The 16,499-nt window shown below is 53.3% G+C and overlaps 4 protein-coding genes across 4 annotated transcripts; 3 read left to right on the top strand and 1 right to left on the bottom strand.

Moving 5' to 3' along the window:
- Window positions 1–63: 63 nt before the first annotated feature.
- GT037_002268 (uncharacterized protein) lies at window positions 64–2,452 on the bottom strand (the record flags this gene model as incomplete). Its single annotated transcript, XM_038927315.1, has 2 exons — window positions 64–1,256; window positions 1,312–2,452. 2 exons carry the CDS (start codon window positions 2,450–2,452, stop codon window positions 64–66), a joined length of 2,334 nt encoding a protein of 777 aa, XP_038790607.1.
- Window positions 2,453–3,057: 605 nt separating this feature from the next.
- Window positions 3,058–5,823, top strand: GT037_002269 (trna nucleotidyltransferase; the record flags this gene model as incomplete). The annotated part of the gene is made up of 2 exons (XM_038927316.1): window positions 3,058–4,465; window positions 4,514–5,823. The coding sequence occupies 2 exons, from the start codon at window positions 3,058–3,060 to the stop codon at window positions 5,821–5,823; spliced, it is 2,718 nt and encodes a 905-aa protein (XP_038790608.1).
- A 1,294-nt stretch (window positions 5,824–7,117) lies between these two features.
- On the top strand, window positions 7,118–8,036 carry GT037_002270 (uncharacterized protein; the record flags this gene model as incomplete). The annotated part of the gene is made up of 2 exons (XM_038927317.1): window positions 7,118–7,804; window positions 7,857–8,036. The coding sequence occupies 2 exons, from the start codon at window positions 7,118–7,120 to the stop codon at window positions 8,034–8,036; spliced, it is 867 nt and encodes a 288-aa protein (XP_038790609.1).
- An 819-nt stretch (window positions 8,037–8,855) lies between these two features.
- On the top strand, window positions 8,856–16,001 carry GT037_002271 (uncharacterized protein; the record flags this gene model as incomplete). Its single annotated transcript, XM_038927318.1, has 4 exons — window positions 8,856–9,051; window positions 9,099–10,880; window positions 10,928–12,419; window positions 13,421–16,001. The coding sequence occupies 4 exons, from the start codon at window positions 8,856–8,858 to the stop codon at window positions 15,999–16,001; spliced, it is 6,051 nt and encodes a 2,016-aa protein (XP_038790610.1).
- Window positions 16,002–16,499: the final 498 nt, after the last annotated feature.

Below are 16,499 nucleotides of genomic sequence, written 5' to 3' on the forward strand. Positions count from 1 at the left end.
CTGTACGTACGCATAGGTCTGATGAACAAGTCTCCAGTCGTCATGAACATTATGATCTACCGTCTATTCAAAACCCTCTCCCTTGGCATCTACCTCACCCTTCGGCCTCTCCAGAGCCGGACTTAGAGGCCCTGTCATATCGATAGTCGGCACCGTGCTTCCAATCAGACTCTTCCTGTGTAACCGTGGACTCTTGTCCAATGCCTCAGCCTCCTCTTCTACCTCGGGGCTCTGCATCCCCTCTTCGTCGCCCTCACCATGCTCACTGCCGTATCCCTGATTAGCCAACCTCAAGCCCACAATCTGTTGTCTCAACTGATCCACAAAGCGCTGCATATCCTCGAACGGCAGTCTAACTACCCCACCTTCCGCATTCTCAGCTTGGGTGTTGTACAGCCTGAGCGCGGTGTCAAGGGCGCGTTCCGCTTGTTGTGATTTGTCCAGTCTGTACCAGTTCTCACTCGCGAGGACAGCCCAGAGCGCTGCCTTTCTGCGTCTACTGCCTAGCTTGTAAATGCCCACGCCTGTCCGCACTGCGTAGCAGGCTGAAATACGTTCGGTGATGAGGGCATGACCTACCGCACCTACAAGGCCGGTCTCAAGGATGCGGGTCGCCCAGCGTGCGGCGTCGTCGGCGGCTGAGGAGCCGCGGAGGCGCAAAAGCTCAAAGCTAAGAGCGAGGGTGCGGAGAGCATAGTAAGGTGCTGCGCTACGTTGGCGGTCGGTGTAGGAATAGGATGCAGCTTCAATCCACGCATCGATATTCTCCGCCCGGTTCTTAGAGGATAATGGTGTAGGTGCCATAAGAGCGGACAAGGCTGCCATCTCAGCGGCCCCAGCGTAATGTCGCCAGGCTTTATCATTTTGGAAGTCTGTTCTTAGAATATCGTATGTACTCAACGCCAATTTCCAATCACGCAGCATGAAGCAATAATCTGCTAAACGTCGCATGATGGCCTCGGGGGCGTCAGGGCGGTAAAAGCCCTGTAGACTATCATAGTTGGAGTTTCCTGATGCAGTGGATGATGAACCTGAGGTTCGTGAGCCACCAAATGGCGTCCAGCGTTTTGATAGAGACATGAAGCGGCCTGACAAGCCGCGACGGCGGGAAAGGATCTGCTCGTTCCAAGTAGAGACGCTGCGCTCCATGTTGGGTATTATAGACTGCGTGACTAGTTCGCGGATGAAGGTGCGCAAGCTGCTAATGTCGGAATCGGGGAAGTAGGGGGTTGGATCTGTTATGTCGTCTGTGAGTTCTTGTTGATTGGTCAGTACATGACATTTACATCACACTGATGCAGTCAGACGTACCTCTCCTCTGAATCTCGGCTAGCTCTTCCCCTGCAGACATCCACTCGCAGGTCGGTAACCGTACGCTGTCATCGTCTGAAGCTATGCATTGCTGGCTCTTGAGTCGTAGTAGATGGCAATGGAGACCAAAGTGCCGTTTCATCGAATCGAATGTTTGATTGGATTTGGCGATGTCTCCCGTCTCTTCATCATGTATCAAAACGTAATATCGTAGGAAGTCATTCTCTACCCATTGGGGGAAACGAAGATCGCCATCGTGCTGCCGGTTGTAGAGTCTTCGGAGCTCTTCTATAGGGTGTGGATTCCGTGACGAGATGGCTATTATGCCGGCCACGGGATGGGAAAATGTCTCGTGAGGTACTACGGGCAACCCTGACAGTAGCCGGCGGAGGTAGAGAGTATGGAATGGTGAGGCGGTGCCATCTGTTTGGGTGGCTGTTGCGTCGCCTTTGTTCATGTAGTCTGACACGGGAGACTGTCTGTTGAACTCGGAGTACTGCAGATGGCGGTCGACGAGTTCTTCGATTTGTGAGACATGGCCTCCTGCCCGTCGTGGTCGCCCTGTGGAGCTCGAGGATGTACGCTGACCGCCCGTGTCGACGCGCAAGTCCGGGTATGCATCATCCACGCCGATGAAGCGCACACCAAAATCCTCCCAGCTCTTGCTTGCGCCGTTGCTATCTCGTATTGTGACTTTGCCGGGAACCGACTCTCCGAATGGGCGCAGCAGTTGCAGCAGCCCGCCCTCGAGCCCTTTCCCCCGTATCAGCTCCTCGGTCTGGGCGTCAGCTAAGACAGCGACGCATGGCACAAAGGCCTGTTGTATGAGCGTGCGGTACTCGTCCGATACGCCCGACGGTAGACTGTTGGGCGTCCCTGTGCCACTCAACCTTGATCCCGGTGAGAATACCGAGCCCTGTACGGTGCTCTGGGTGGGGGTTGCAGCGCCCGAGTTGGGTCGCGAGGTGGATATGCTGGTGGTGGACTCAAACAGCTTGGACAGGCTTGGATTCGAGCGGCGGTACGGAAGACTGGCGAGAGAGGAGGCGGGCGATGCGCGTTGTCTGGGTAGTATCATCGAAGCCTCCGGATCGGCTGGGTACTTTGGGGGTTTCGGCGTGGCATCTTGAGGCGGCGTCATGAGAGGCTAGGGCGATGCGCCCGCGGGGTTCTGAATGCGCGCGGAAGTTCTGAGGCAGTCGGCATGTATCCGGATTGTCGTGTGCTGGACTTGGCGGCAGTGAGGCTTTCCTCTCACCAGCTGGCCCGTTTGTAGCTGCGCGAGTGTGACGACGTTGGACGGTGCATCATTGCAGTTGCGGCCGCTGCGCTTTGTGACTGGACGAAATGCGGCATCTCCATCAACACACAACTGTCCCTCATCACGTCACATGTGCCCACAAACATAGCAAGCCCACCCGCTTCGGCCTTCTTGTCGGTCTTTACTGCCATCTACGCGAGAGGGGCACATTGCAGCCATCGTTCCGACTCACATGCATGTTGGTGATGAGTCGTGCCTCAATCTGTTCACCGCGCACATTTTCACTACTACACAAACGTGACTTCCCTGCACTGGCACCTCGCCCACTTCTGCGATATAGCCTAGTTTGCACAAATTTCTCTACTCTCACTCTGCAACTACCTCGTATGTCAAAGACGACCTCGCCATCCGAATCACAACAACCGAGCCCCAAACGGCGCAAAACCGACCGCCGCTCACCCCAATTTCTTCACCCCTACCGAACTATGGCGTCAACAGAAAATGTCGACTCTGCTCACTTGGAACTGACAGAAGTTGAGTCCAAGCTCAGACAACTTCTGCTCGACGTGGCTGCTTACATCGACCAAGCACCCTCAAGTGGAGATGTCACTGGAGTACAGGTTCCAGAAGAGCTAGTCAAGGAGAAGATTGTGCTGCGTTGGACTGGAGGCTGGGTTCGAGATAAGCTTCTGAAAGTTGGCAGCCATGATATCGATGTTGCCATCAACAAAATGACTGGCGAGCATTTTGGCTTGAAAATGCAAGAATATCTTGAGATCCCTGGCAACGCTGAGAAGCATGGTCTTGTCGAGAAAGACGATGGCCTTAGTCCACGCGACAAGACGAAGAGGATTGCACCAGGCCTGCACAAGATTGAAGCGAACCCTGAAAAGTCAAAGAACCTTGAGACTGCCACGACCAAGATTATGGGCATCGATTTGGACCTTGTCAATCTCAGGAAAGAGACTTACAACGAAGTCTCTCGTAATCCAGAGATGGAGTTTGGCACAGCCGAAGAGGACGCCATGCGGCGCGATGCTACTGTCAACGCCATGTTCTACAATCTCCACACCTGTCAAGTCGAAGACTTTACTGGACGCGGACATGAAGACATGGCTGCCAAGACCATCCGCACTCCGCTCGAGCCATATCAGACCTTCAAAGACGATCCGCTACGAGTATTGCGTCTGATCCGCTTCGCTAGCCGACTTGACTACACGATTGAGCCAGAGACTGCCAAGGCTATAGGCAATGTAGAAATACAAGAGGTCTTGAAGATCAAGATTAGTCGCGAGCGAGTTGGCATAGAGCTCGAGAAGATGCTGAGGGGTCCCAGACCACGTATGGCTCTGGAGCTCATCGATCGTTTTGGTCTCTACAGGACTGTCTTCACAGATCCTACCCGCGAACTACCTTCTGATCCGGAAACAGCCTACTTCAAGCTGGCGTACGATTTTGCTGAGTCGGCTGTCATGAAGGACGCTAGCTTGCCTTCTACTATCCCAGAGACTCTACTGAGAAACGAGGAAGAGAAATATCTGGCATGGATTTGCGCGACCATGATGCCCTGGGTCGATGCGCCAACAATACCTCACCAAAAGCCGTTACAGCGACCCTACTTTGCTGCTTATCTAGTGGCTCGCGAAGGTTTCAAAGCACCTAACAAGATCTGCGACGTCATTGCTTCTTCTTTGAGCAACAGTGAAGAAATTCGCAGCGTCGTCGCTCAATGCGCCAAAGGCCTTGGAAGACCAGACACCATCAACCCAACGAACGACGCGACTGCTAGAGATACTCTGGGCATGGCTATCCGTCGTTGGGGTTCGACATGGAGGACGCAAGTCTTTTTCAATCTTGTCTACGAGATTGTGCTCGGACGAGTGTCAAGAGATGGTAAGTACTTGCCAATCAATTACACTGAATGCTGCTAATAATCTCAAGATCTTCTTCGCTCGTATCAAAGCTTCCTTGACCGCATTGTCGAGCTCAAACTCCTCGACGTCGACACCTTCAGACCTCTTCTCAAAGGTACAGACCTTGCCAAAGCACTTGGTACCAAGCCCGGCCCTTGGATGAAAGATGCGCTCGACGTAGTCATGGCCTGGCAGCTACGCAACCCCAATGTTACCGACTCTACCGCAGCCATCGAGGCTGTGAAGGTTTCTAGGGCTGAAAAAACTGATAGTGAGCTTTCCCTTCGCCTGGCATCACACTTTCTTCAGCTTACCATCCCACCTCTCTTTCCGCAGAATAAGCCTACATCAAATGCGCTAGAAGCCTCACGGCAACCAGCCCCTTGGAAAGACTCTGTAAATCAGTATGCCTTGGATTTGCTGGGATGGACAATAAGTGTGCTGGATCCGAAGACAATAGAAGCAAAATGGCACTTGCTGATGCCCCCAATACTGAAGATGATGGATGATGTTGCAACGGAGTGGAAAGCGCGAGGCTGCCACATGCTCGGCCTGTTACTTGAGAATCTACACCAGACGGTCGTGGCGGGCGGTACGAACAAGCCAATTGCCGGCCAGGATTCCACAAAGTTCCTGCACCGCACTGGATACCACAATATCTTTGCTGAGGCTCTGCTACCCATGTTCACATATATCCCTTCTATCACACCGGAAGCCGAGTCTGTCACGCTCTTGAAAGAGGTGTTCCCCACTGTGACTATTCTTGCTCAGCTTCTTCCGGCAGACACCGACAAAGGCGACTCTCGGGAGCGTTTCTTGGATAAGATCCTTCGTGAAGGAGTCCTCTCCCCTCTAGCACATTTTCCTAGGCCGTCGTCGTACGCAGAGTTGGCCACATTGATCATGTCACACGTCCCTGTTCTACTAGGCCTCATGGGCATTGGTACAGTCAAACACCTCCCCGACCTTGTGCCCCTGCTCTCAATCATATTACAGGAGCCATTGGAATTTAGCCACAAGCCTCTCCTTCTCTCGACGTTGAAGGCATCACAGAGTGTACAGCTCAACGCATGGCCAAGGCTGCCTGCTCACAGAGGAACAATCATGATGGGGATGTGTCTGCTCTGGAGCAGATGTATAGAGCGTCAGAAAATGACAAACGGCGAAGACATCAAGCATTTGATGTCCGAAATACAGGAATCAGTGGCTATGCTTGACGCTATCATGCAGGCTGCCGAGACGGATGGACTTGGTGAAGCCTGGGAGAAGGAAAAGCAGGGCGTAATGCAGGCATCGCCTGGATTTGAGGAGCTATTCGAGAAGTGTATGACTGAGTGAGACTCGCACAGACTCTATCAATGATAAGAAGTAGAAGCCTGAAAGTAGGAAGAAGTTATCGTCTTTCTGAGTCCAAGGCATATGAAGCTAACGTATCAAGGCCAGCAATTCGTTCCGTGTGATGATCAAGTTCTTCACATCCTTGCCCGAAGAACGTGGGTTCGTGCACAGTGACGACATAATTATATGGGTACAGGCTAGGGCGTTGGAAACAGGAAGCTGTCCTGTCCTCGGAAGATGATGCCGTCCAACGCTCACCTTATCACTGGCAGTCGCGAATAGTTGCATCACCAGACAACGTCAAGTCTGCCTGCGTTGCCGTGGGGTCCGTGGCTGTGCGGGGCCACAGCTTGGCGTGAAATCGGTGTTTACACAGCCCAGATGTCAGATGGAATACGAACTCGGGGCCAAGCTACTGCAGCAGTGTGGTGTAGACAAATTACACATATTTCCGTTCAACGGGCGGACAGTCGCTTCTAGCTGTATACGATATTTCTCAATGTGGTTCCTGGGCGCTGGCAGCTCGAGTCAATAGCGGGCCGCATACCCCTGTCGGAAACGAGGATGCCATTGGACGCCTTTTTGCAACGAACGCGCGTCTTACGCTCAATAAGACGATGCTAGGAATGTGTGATATCAGCAGGATGCCTAGACATGGTAGAGGTGTTGCTTGGCCGCGCGGGTATTCGAGTGGGCAATTGCCGTGTGCATGTCAGAAAGTGTAGGACGAGGTGAGTGCTGTACAAGAAGGAAATATTGTACATGAGGCGCAAACAGTATGACGAAGATGGATTCTGGAGGCGCGGGTGAAACGCGGGGCCAATAGGGAAGGCGCAATCTGGCTATTCCGGGCACCATTTCGCTAGTGCAGGTCGCGCCTTCCTGGAGTGTCTGCCTGAGCAACTTCACGATGCGCCATGGAAAGCAGATGCAGGCTGCAGAAAGTAGTTGGCAAGCGAGCAGTTGAATGGGTCGATGCAGACAAGATGCGTACCAGTGCATACTAGCCGAGCGCGTCTGGCGCATGCAGAGTCTCGACGTAAAGTCGATCGGCAGAGCTCAACAAGCGTCCCCGGGACTCAGCCTCGTTAAGGTTGCTTAGGGCTAGGGGGTTATGTCACGGCCATTTCTTCCTGCCGCGTCCATCACACCTCGTCTTGCTCCGACACATGTCCTCTGGGCCCGTCGCGACTCTCTCTATCCACTGTTGCGGCAAACCTCGACGCCCCCATTAGCACTCGAGGGGTGCGCGACGCCTAGCTGCCACGCCTGTGCCGACACCTCTCCCAAGATCATGGCCAGAGCTTACTTCGCGTCGAATCACTACACATCCACCACGACGACTTGTCTTAGCTCTGCCCAGACCTGCACTATTACCACTACCGAGCCCTCGCCGTCGTCGCCTCCCCCGCCGACTCCATACAACCTCTCGCGACTCGTCGGCTCTCTCTCGTCCTATAAGGCCGCCGACTACGCCAACTACAAGTCCCCCAGGCTGCCAATGCCTCTCGAGCTCGCCATCTCGTCGCGAGCGCATTGGCTCAGTCGAGTCCGGTCATGTCTTCGCCTACTCATCATCGTTCTCAGCGGCGCCGTCGTCTGCATGCTCATGCACACGTTTGAAATCTACCGCGGCAACCGCTATATCGATCTGCGCAAGGGCGAGCTGCCCATGGTCTGGCCTGCCCACACCAACCTTGCGCCTTCTATTGTTCTGTTTGCCATTGCCGCCGGCAACTTCCTCGCCTCGGTCGCCATCCTCACACTGTCCTTTAAGCGCTCTTTCCGCCGACCATTTCGCTCACGGGACGTCTACCGCATCGTCGCTGGAAGCTTCGGAGTCATCATGTGGGTCACAGCGTTGGTTGTGTTCAACTTGTTGGACAAGGCGAGTAAGGCCAGCTTGGGAAGGTACTCGTGCACCAACGCGAATGTCTTGACCAATGGACGGTACCAGTACCGCGCTGTCTGCGAAGAGCAGGTAATTCAGATCCACGTCCTCCAACTACTACAACCACTAATACACTATACAGGGTGTCGCATTCTACACTGCTATTGGTGCAGCTACCGCAGAGCTCATCACACTAATCACCCTTGCCATCTCAGCCCTCCTCTCCGTCAAGAACCAGGAACCTCCACCAACAATAAAAATCCGCGAGAAGAACAACTCGATAAGTTCGGGCTCAAAGTACCACAAACCCTTAAAACGATAGCAAAAAAACACGCAGAAATTATCCTTCCAAAATACCCAACAATAGTTCCCGTTTACGCTGCTCTTTCCCTTGACCTCTTTTTTTCCTTTTCACGTCGCTACATGATACCCTGTTCTCCATTTGAACATATCCCGGATCTGCTTGTTTAGCGGCAACCTACCATCAAAACTTTGTACGGCGTTTTATATCTGGGTCTTACTCGTTGTGTGAGACTTTGGGCCGAACTCACGACTCATTTTCGAGCCCTGATTCATCTGCATGGTATCGCGACACTGCGGCATATTTGGAGTCTTTGTCATTCTCTTTTTTTGTATATCATGCATCTCTGTTGCTGTTACCACGCTATCACGAAGAAGTCATCGGGACCATCCCACCACCATTAGAGGAAACATATTGAGCTCTTGCAGAGTCACAATCGCATCTTGGTCTTTGTCATCCTAGGATTTTGTAATTGGAAAGATGGCAGGAAGATTCGCTTCTGGATAGGTAGACAATATATCACATCACATATTGAATAATAGAAAGAATTGTGCAAAATTGACGTAAAGGTTTCACTGCACATGTTTGCTTACTACGATGTTGAAATCTAGTGACACTGGGGTCAAACCATTGCGACAGACACTTCAATGCTGTACGACGCCAGGTGGTCAAAGATGATACAGGACAAGAAGAGGGACTGAAGTGCGGAGTTATGGCTGACGTTCGCCGATTGGAGCACGCATGGACCTCGGACTAGCGCGCTAATCCCTGCACGTATCCCGGGAGAACTTCCAGAACTTTTTGAGAGATGCGATTGTGAGTTACCACGGGACATGCGACATGGGGAAAAGAACGGCTTTCGAGGCCAATACCAAGAGCGCGCATTCTGATCGCGACTCCAAGCGCCAAAGAGTCGACCACACGGCAGAGCGCAACTCACCACGACCGAATGGCAGCGCTGAAGAAGTCACGTCGGCGCGCGACTTACAAAATGCCCTGTTCTTCGACCAAAGCTCTTCGGGCGACTTTCGAAGTGGTAGGCACAACCAGACTTTGCAATGACCTGGATCTGACACAAAAAAGGCCTGAGTTTATTCAAGCGTTTCCTCGACTCCATCCTCTACCCGACCGATGAGCACGACCTGCCCCGCAAGCGAGCCATACTTCGCGAGTACCTGGACACACAAAAAGGAAGAGGACGGGATGAACAGGACAAGTCCTTTCTGCAGAACCTCACCCAGGGGTGGGATCATGCTGTGGAAACCAACTACAGTGCGATTGTCTCGCAGGTAACAGCTGTGCTTGCGCTCCTGTTCAAGGTCTTTGCCAGCCACGGTGATTTCCTCGAGTACGGCACACTTCTTGCCAAGACACTCCTGCAGCCATCCATCGCTCGCCGTTTTGTCCGTAGTACATCGGCAGCACCCAAAGAGGACAATGTCATTGCGCCGGCATTGCGATTGCTTACTGAGCTTGTACGCTTCAACGAGGGTGCGCATGCAAGAGCCGTCTACGCGAAGAGGGACTTTACACTTGAGCCCAAAATACTTGGAAGGAACATCAATCTTGGAAGAGAGCAGTCGGCGGCGGACCATGTCAAGAAACCAAGCATTCGCACGACAGCCATCAGGTATCTGCTAACGCACCTGAGGTATCAGGACGAGCGGGCAAAGAGCGAGATCTTATCAAACACCAACGTTGTCCGTGCTGTCTTCGATCATATCCGCGCAGACCCGCCTTTCCTCATCTACGAGATACTCGATGTGTTCAAAAGCCATGTTTTCCAGGACAAGGCTATCGCGAGACACACAAAGAGCAGGATCTTGAACGGAAAGGCACTCTCTCGCATAGCTAGTCTGTACAGTTACGAGGTGGAGGAAGGCTCCCTCTCGGAAGGACAAAAGGCACCTGATCAGCTTGCGCATGACTTCCTTCGCCTGGTCTGTACAGATCCTGCCTATGGTGTTATGCTGCCTACACAAGGCTTCTATCCGTCAACCTTCGATGACGACGAGGGCGAACAAGACGATGCCGCTGATTACGGCAATGATCTGGGCCTCGAGTCAGTTGACAACTATAGCAAGACTCCCAAAGTGCGGAACGTCATTCTCTCTGAGTTTATACAAAGTCAAAGACCATACGCAAATACCCTTCACCAAGAGCTTGTTGTTGACATCTTCCGAGCCTGTCCCGAGCTGGTTGCAGATTACTTCATCAAGCGACGCGACTTTAGCTACGATCCCAAGCTCACCTCGACATGGATAGGATACTCTGCTTTCCTTTATCAAGCTATCCAGCTCCCCGTGCCCAAGTACTTCGGTGCGAAGAGAAGCTTCCGCGACCACCCACCTCCAGTACCCGTGCTGATGAACAGCATCTTGCCACAACCACTGAACCAGCAAGTTCTTACCAAATGTCTCAACCACAATTCCGATCTTATCCAGTTGTTCGCTATCCGCGTCCTGATAGTAGCGCTTCAGAAGCTGCAAGCCGTTCTTGGAGAGCTCAACGATGCCGGTGCTACCAGATCTTCCAAGCAATGGAACCAAGCAGCTAAGCGTCTGATCTCAGAAGTCAGTCGGCGTTGCCCACCCATTCGCACTGTGTTCTTGGTGCTTAAGAAGCCGGGTCTGAAAGACATGAAGCGAGAGTCAATTACCAGATTACTGCGGCTTTACTACGAAGCCACACCCCAGGTTGCGCTACAAGAGAAATTCGACGTGTCGGTACCGCTATGCAATGCGCTAGTGGAGGCCGACAAGCCTACAGCATCACCTGAAGATAAAGTCTTCCGTATTATGGAGCTTGAACACTGGATACAGATAGCAAAGCTTTCGCCTGCTATGCGATGGTGGCAAAAGCAGAGTAAGTTTTCTTTTGAGCTACAATAGTTCCACTACTAACCTAAGCAGAATCACTCCAGTACTCACCGTTTGTGACGCTTCTTAAGCTGCTGGTAACGGCGAAAGAGAGTGAACTGTATACAGGTATCAGATCCTTGTTAAGTGACATCTTGCACGACCAGGAAATGCTGCAGACGAAAACTTCACCCGATGCGCTTGATGCTCTTATCGCAAGCTTGGGGTCTACCTCTGGGTCGGCCACACCATCCTGCGACGTCCTGGGGTTTCTAGATGACTGCTGTGCGCGGTTCACCAAAGTACCTATCAAATACTTCGATGACCTGGATGCCATGCGTAAACGTACTGGGCAACCTGCAAGCAGCCTTGGCCCCTTCAGCACATTGTTGATGACTTTGGTGGAACAGTGGCCATTCAAGGGTGGGGAAACGTCAGTAGGTACTACGGCGGATACCATCGCGCAATGGTTGTCGAGACTTCTATATCTCCTCAAGTTGATTGGCGAAGACGAGACGCAACTAGAGCATGTACGCAATGCTTTAGTAGAGTCTGCGAGCATGGCATACAAAGAAGTCTTGAAGGATGCGTTTCTGTGGAAAATGGGCAAGGAAAGAGCCAAGGAGGCCTTGAAGCTGGCAACTGGAGCAGATTTCAGTGGCTCGGAAAGATCCTCGACATCGCCGGTCCCCAGGCCCACGGAAGAGACTGAGCAGCAAGGCAAGTCTAGATCTGCTATCGACCTGGAGGCGCCGCCTGTGGAAGACGAAAAGCATACCGGACTTACACGATGGAGGAAAAAGGAGCTTGGCGAAGCTCTTGATGATGGAGATATTGGAGAACTACTATTGTGCCTCTGCTCTGAGCACACGGAAATTCGCATACAAGCCATCAACAACATTCGACAACTCACGGTGACAATACAATCCAGCAATCGTCATGTACCCGGAAAGGACGAGACCGCTGCAGGACAACAAGGAAGCAATATGGACTCTGAACTCCAGCAACTCTATCTCCTCCTCGGCGAGCTTCTGGAATCGGTGGACTTGACTGGTGCCGAAGCTTTCCCGTACGTTGGTGGCGTGCTGGCCGCTCGTTGTGCGGGTATTGTGGCGGATCCCACGCACTCTCTCTTCAGCACAGTGAACAAATTCCTCACCACCGCCCCAGCCTGGGATGTTAGCTCTCTACTACGCTTCTTTTGGCATCGCATCGTTGCCAGCCAACCTGACGACGACACAACGTATCACAAGGAAGTGGACTGGTACTTTGACTATCTCATGGACAGCCTGCGGACGCCTGCAGATATGGAGCTGTTCCGGAGGAGCAACATATTTGAGCAGTTGCTGACTCATTATGGATCACGATCGTGTCCAGCTTCGGCGAAGGACAAGATTGTGAGGCTGCTGCTGCGAGCAACACATGTAGGAGGCAGTACAACGCTCATCACAAGATGTGGGCTTATCCCATGGATCCAGATGATGCTCGATGGCTACGATCCGCGACACCGTGCACTGAAGACACTAGCAGGACGTGTCTATGAAACGTGCGATCGAGAGAAGGTAGCTGCGTGGAGCAGTGACAGCCTCGGACAGACGATGGCCTCCCTTGCGAAGGTCTGATGTTTTTTAGTCTTGGTACGCATCTTTGAGCCTTGTGAGGCATTTGGGAAACCGATTCGAGAGCATTGCAGCGTGTTTCCTCCGTTTAAACACAGGGCGTTGTTTGCGACTTCTTAATTTGGGGGTCATGCATAGTTCATTAGTGGCGCGAGTGCCTAGAAAAAACTCCAGGCAGTCATTGTCACGCGACGTGGTCTGATTTTCGTATCCGTGCCGTAATCTGATAATGATGAACGTGAGGCCATGTCTACCTGGTGTAGTGCACGCTGTGGGCACATGTCGCGGACCCCAATATGACGCACCTACTTGTTCCCGCAGCATTGCTTGGCGCGTGTCTCCAGGGCTGGCTCTCAAAGAGACCCGCACCACTCGCGACCTGGGACACAAAACCACAACAAACACCTGCGCTATTACTCACACGCCCGCTGCTTAAACCAGAGTGCCCCATAACTACCCGAGACTTTTCCATTCTGAAATTATCGCTCTGCCGTAAAGACGTGAGCTCGCGATTGTTTCTTCTCCGCTTTCCGTCGCCGCTACAGCAGCAGGGGTGCGCTACTCCCCTACCACGTTGCATCCCACCTCGAGCTCCTTCACCTCGCTCAGCAACTTGCGATACGCACGCGCCTCGAACTCGACCCATACTGCAATCGCTCAACATCATCCCACCGCAAACGTCCATTTGTATCGCATTCATCGTCGACGTCCCACTCTCAGTCTCTAAAAGGGTTGCAGAGCGGGCATTGTTCAATTGCAAGCGAGACAGGCGATTCACCACCCGGCTGTCTCGAGACAGTCTCTTCACCCATCATCACTCACTAAACACCTTATCACCTACATAACGGCTCGTCCCTCGACGCTGAACACGACAAGCTTAACCTACCCTATACCTGCCTGCACATTCGCGCTGCGCTGAGCTCGCGAGAATGCGGGGGCCTACCTATTCGGAGGCTGACCTGTTGGCTCTGAAGGAGTCTCCACTAGTCAAGAAGCCTGATGGACTGCCTTCAATCTCACAATGGATGGACGTGCCTGCCGACCAAAGCACCAACAATGGCCATGCCAACAATAATAACGGCACTATGCGTCGCACTCGGGGCGCTCGAGACGGAGAAGGGGCCACGCCAAATGAGCAGCGGCCGCTGATCAACCCCATGGGCCAGTTCGGTCGGCGTCAGAGCATGCGTAAGTCTTCTGATGTTCAGGGCATCAAGGCCGCTATTGACGCGCTTTTTGTAGAACCTGGCGAAGAGACGGTGCTTGGCCCGCCAAAGTTAGCCTTCTTGTCAGCACGCACGCCGGCCAAGGGAACGGGCGATGCAAAGGAACGCACAGGTTTCACTTCTACAGACGGAGACAATGTTGGCGACCGCTTCCCAAAGAACGATCGGTGGACGCGGGACCGCGAAACCGACCGCAACCGAGACAAGGGCTACACCAACGGCCGTCGCGTTCCCCGAGAGGACGGTGAGGGCTGGACCAACGTCAAGGGACGCAAGAGTCTGGGTCAGGAGGACTTTGAGCGTTTTCACCGTAACGGCGACCGCAATCGCGACAAGCATGAGGGTGACCCTGAGATGGACGTAGCCCCGCGCCGTGGCAATCGCGAGCGCAACGAACCGCGTTGGGGTCGCCGTGATGACAAGGATGAGGGTGTCAAGACTGGTGTACAGGGCGGCTGGCGTGAACGCGACCGAGATCGAGAACGGGACAATGGCCGTGAGTGGAACAGAGGTGGCAATCGTGTGGGCGGAGAAGAAGACCCAGAATGGATGGACACCAAGGTCGAGAAAAAGGAGTTCAAGCCTCGTACACAAGAGGATTTCCAGCGCTGGAAGGAGCAGATGAGGGCCAAGGACACGCCAGCTGGCGAAAAGGACGAATCTAGAGAGGTACCAGTCGAGACATCTACGGCCATTTCCATCACCGCTCCGCCCATGCTGACCGCCCCTCTGCACACGCCTTCTGGAGCGGAGCCTACACAGGGCATTCTCTTCGGCAACTGGGGTAGAGACAAGTCAGCGGATATCCCACCAGTAGAGACCATCTCGGCGAAACCCAAGCCTGACAAGAAATCGAGGTTCATGACCATGTTTGCAAAACCAGAAGAACAAGCAGCATCTGGCCAAGCTCCAGCTCCAGCACCTGCGTCCCCAGCACCAGCCATGGAGGCGAACGCTGACAAGGAAGGTTTCCAGCGCATTCTCCAGATGCTTGGTCAAGTCAGTACAGGCCCGTCTCCAGGACCTCAACCTCCAACAACGATGCCCACACCGCCAAATGGTATGAGGCACGGTGGAGGTATCTCATTAGACTTCCACCAGCAATCGCCGCCGCCGGACCCGCAACATGGTAGACCACCACCAAGGACACTCGAACAGCAGAGCATATTGGAGAACATCCTGGCTCCACGCGCTGGCCCACCCGAATCTCGGCCTCCACAGCAATCGCGCTTCAGCAGCATGTCGCCTGAGAATGCAATGTCTGATCAATTCAGACCTCCACGCCCCGATTCTAGTCACCCAGATGATCACTTTCCCCATCAGCCTCCGCCGCAACGCAATGGTCCCCAAGACGCAAACCTTGCGGCTCTGTTGAACAGTCGTGCACGTGAGGAATCACAGCGTGACCAGGCGACAAAGCAGCGCGAGCGTGACTTCCTGCTGAATCTGATGCAACAACCTTCTCGTGGTACACCACCTCAAGTGCAGGGTCATAATTTACCTCGCCCGACCCAGGAAGGTCATAACATGCCCTTCTTCGATCAGCAAAGACAGCAGCCTCAGATTCCGGCTCAGCACCAACCAAAAGGCAGAGGTGGTCTGCCTCCCGGCTTCATGGAAGACCCTCGCATGTTTTCAGAGAATGACATGATGCGTCGTGATGCAGCCGACCGCCAACTGGAGCTTCAACATATGCAACGATTACAACAACAGCAACAGGAGGCCATGCGAGGAAAGAATCAACGCATGCCAATGGGATACCCCACCCCCGAGGATCCACTTATGGGCCTTCAGCGCCGTAACACCGGAGGCGACCCTCGCATGCCGACCAATATGGGTATTCCTTCGCAGCCTGTACCGGACATGCCGTACATGGGCGGACGCGGTCAACCAGGAATGCCGCCAACACCCCAGGAACGACCAAACATCGCTCCTCCACCCGGTTTTGGTGGTCCAATGCGTCAGCCACCTGGCCTTAATGGTCCCAATGGTCAACAAATGGGCCCTGGACCGAGTTTCTCAGCAGGCAACACACCACTTGGCCATCTCCCTGGCTTCCCGCCTGCCGGCAATATCCGCGGATTGGGCTTTCCAGGCGGACCCGGAGGACCTGGTGGTAATGGCATGCAGGGTCCGCCAGGCTACTTCCCACCTCCTGGGTATGGTGTACCTCCAATGCCTGGCATGCGAGGAGGTGAAGACCCACGTATGATGTTCGATGGCCAATTCAGTGGGCCTCCCCGCCAGCAGCCCGGTCGTCCTGGACCACCCAACATGTACTAGCATGTTACAGACTCGATTACAAAGCTAGAATCACAGGCTTTGATGTATTCGAGGTTCACAAACCATCAACTTCACATTGATTTCAGCAGAGTGTTATACTGTCGGTTCTTGGCTTCAAGCGCAGCGTCGGCGTCGGGGATGCTGTATATTTGGGTTAGGGCTTTCCCCTTTTTACAGCGATATCCCCTCATGAGAGGATAGGCTTTACATACGTACGGTATCTCGGTCACTCTAATGTACAGTGAGGCTATGGGGCACGAGACGTTGTCTTGAAAGCAACAACAGCAATGTCTTTCGCTACTGCAGCGGGGGGCGAAGAAAGAAAGAAAGAAATAAGAAGAAAAGGCCAGCTTGTAGATGATAGAATATATCTGAAGTTGGTGCAATGCGTTGTTCCTGATGATTGTGATGCTTGTTGATGTTGAAGAGGTGGTGCGTGTCAAAGCAATGGGAGATCAGCAATGCTGACAAGACTGAGAATGTTTGTCGGCTATGGGA

Source organism: Alternaria burnsii (genome assembly GCF_013036055.1).
Source record: "Alternaria burnsii strain CBS107.38 chromosome Unknown 750, whole genome shotgun sequence".
Classification (NCBI taxonomy): Eukaryota; Fungi; Ascomycota; class Dothideomycetes; order Pleosporales; family Pleosporaceae; genus Alternaria; species Alternaria burnsii.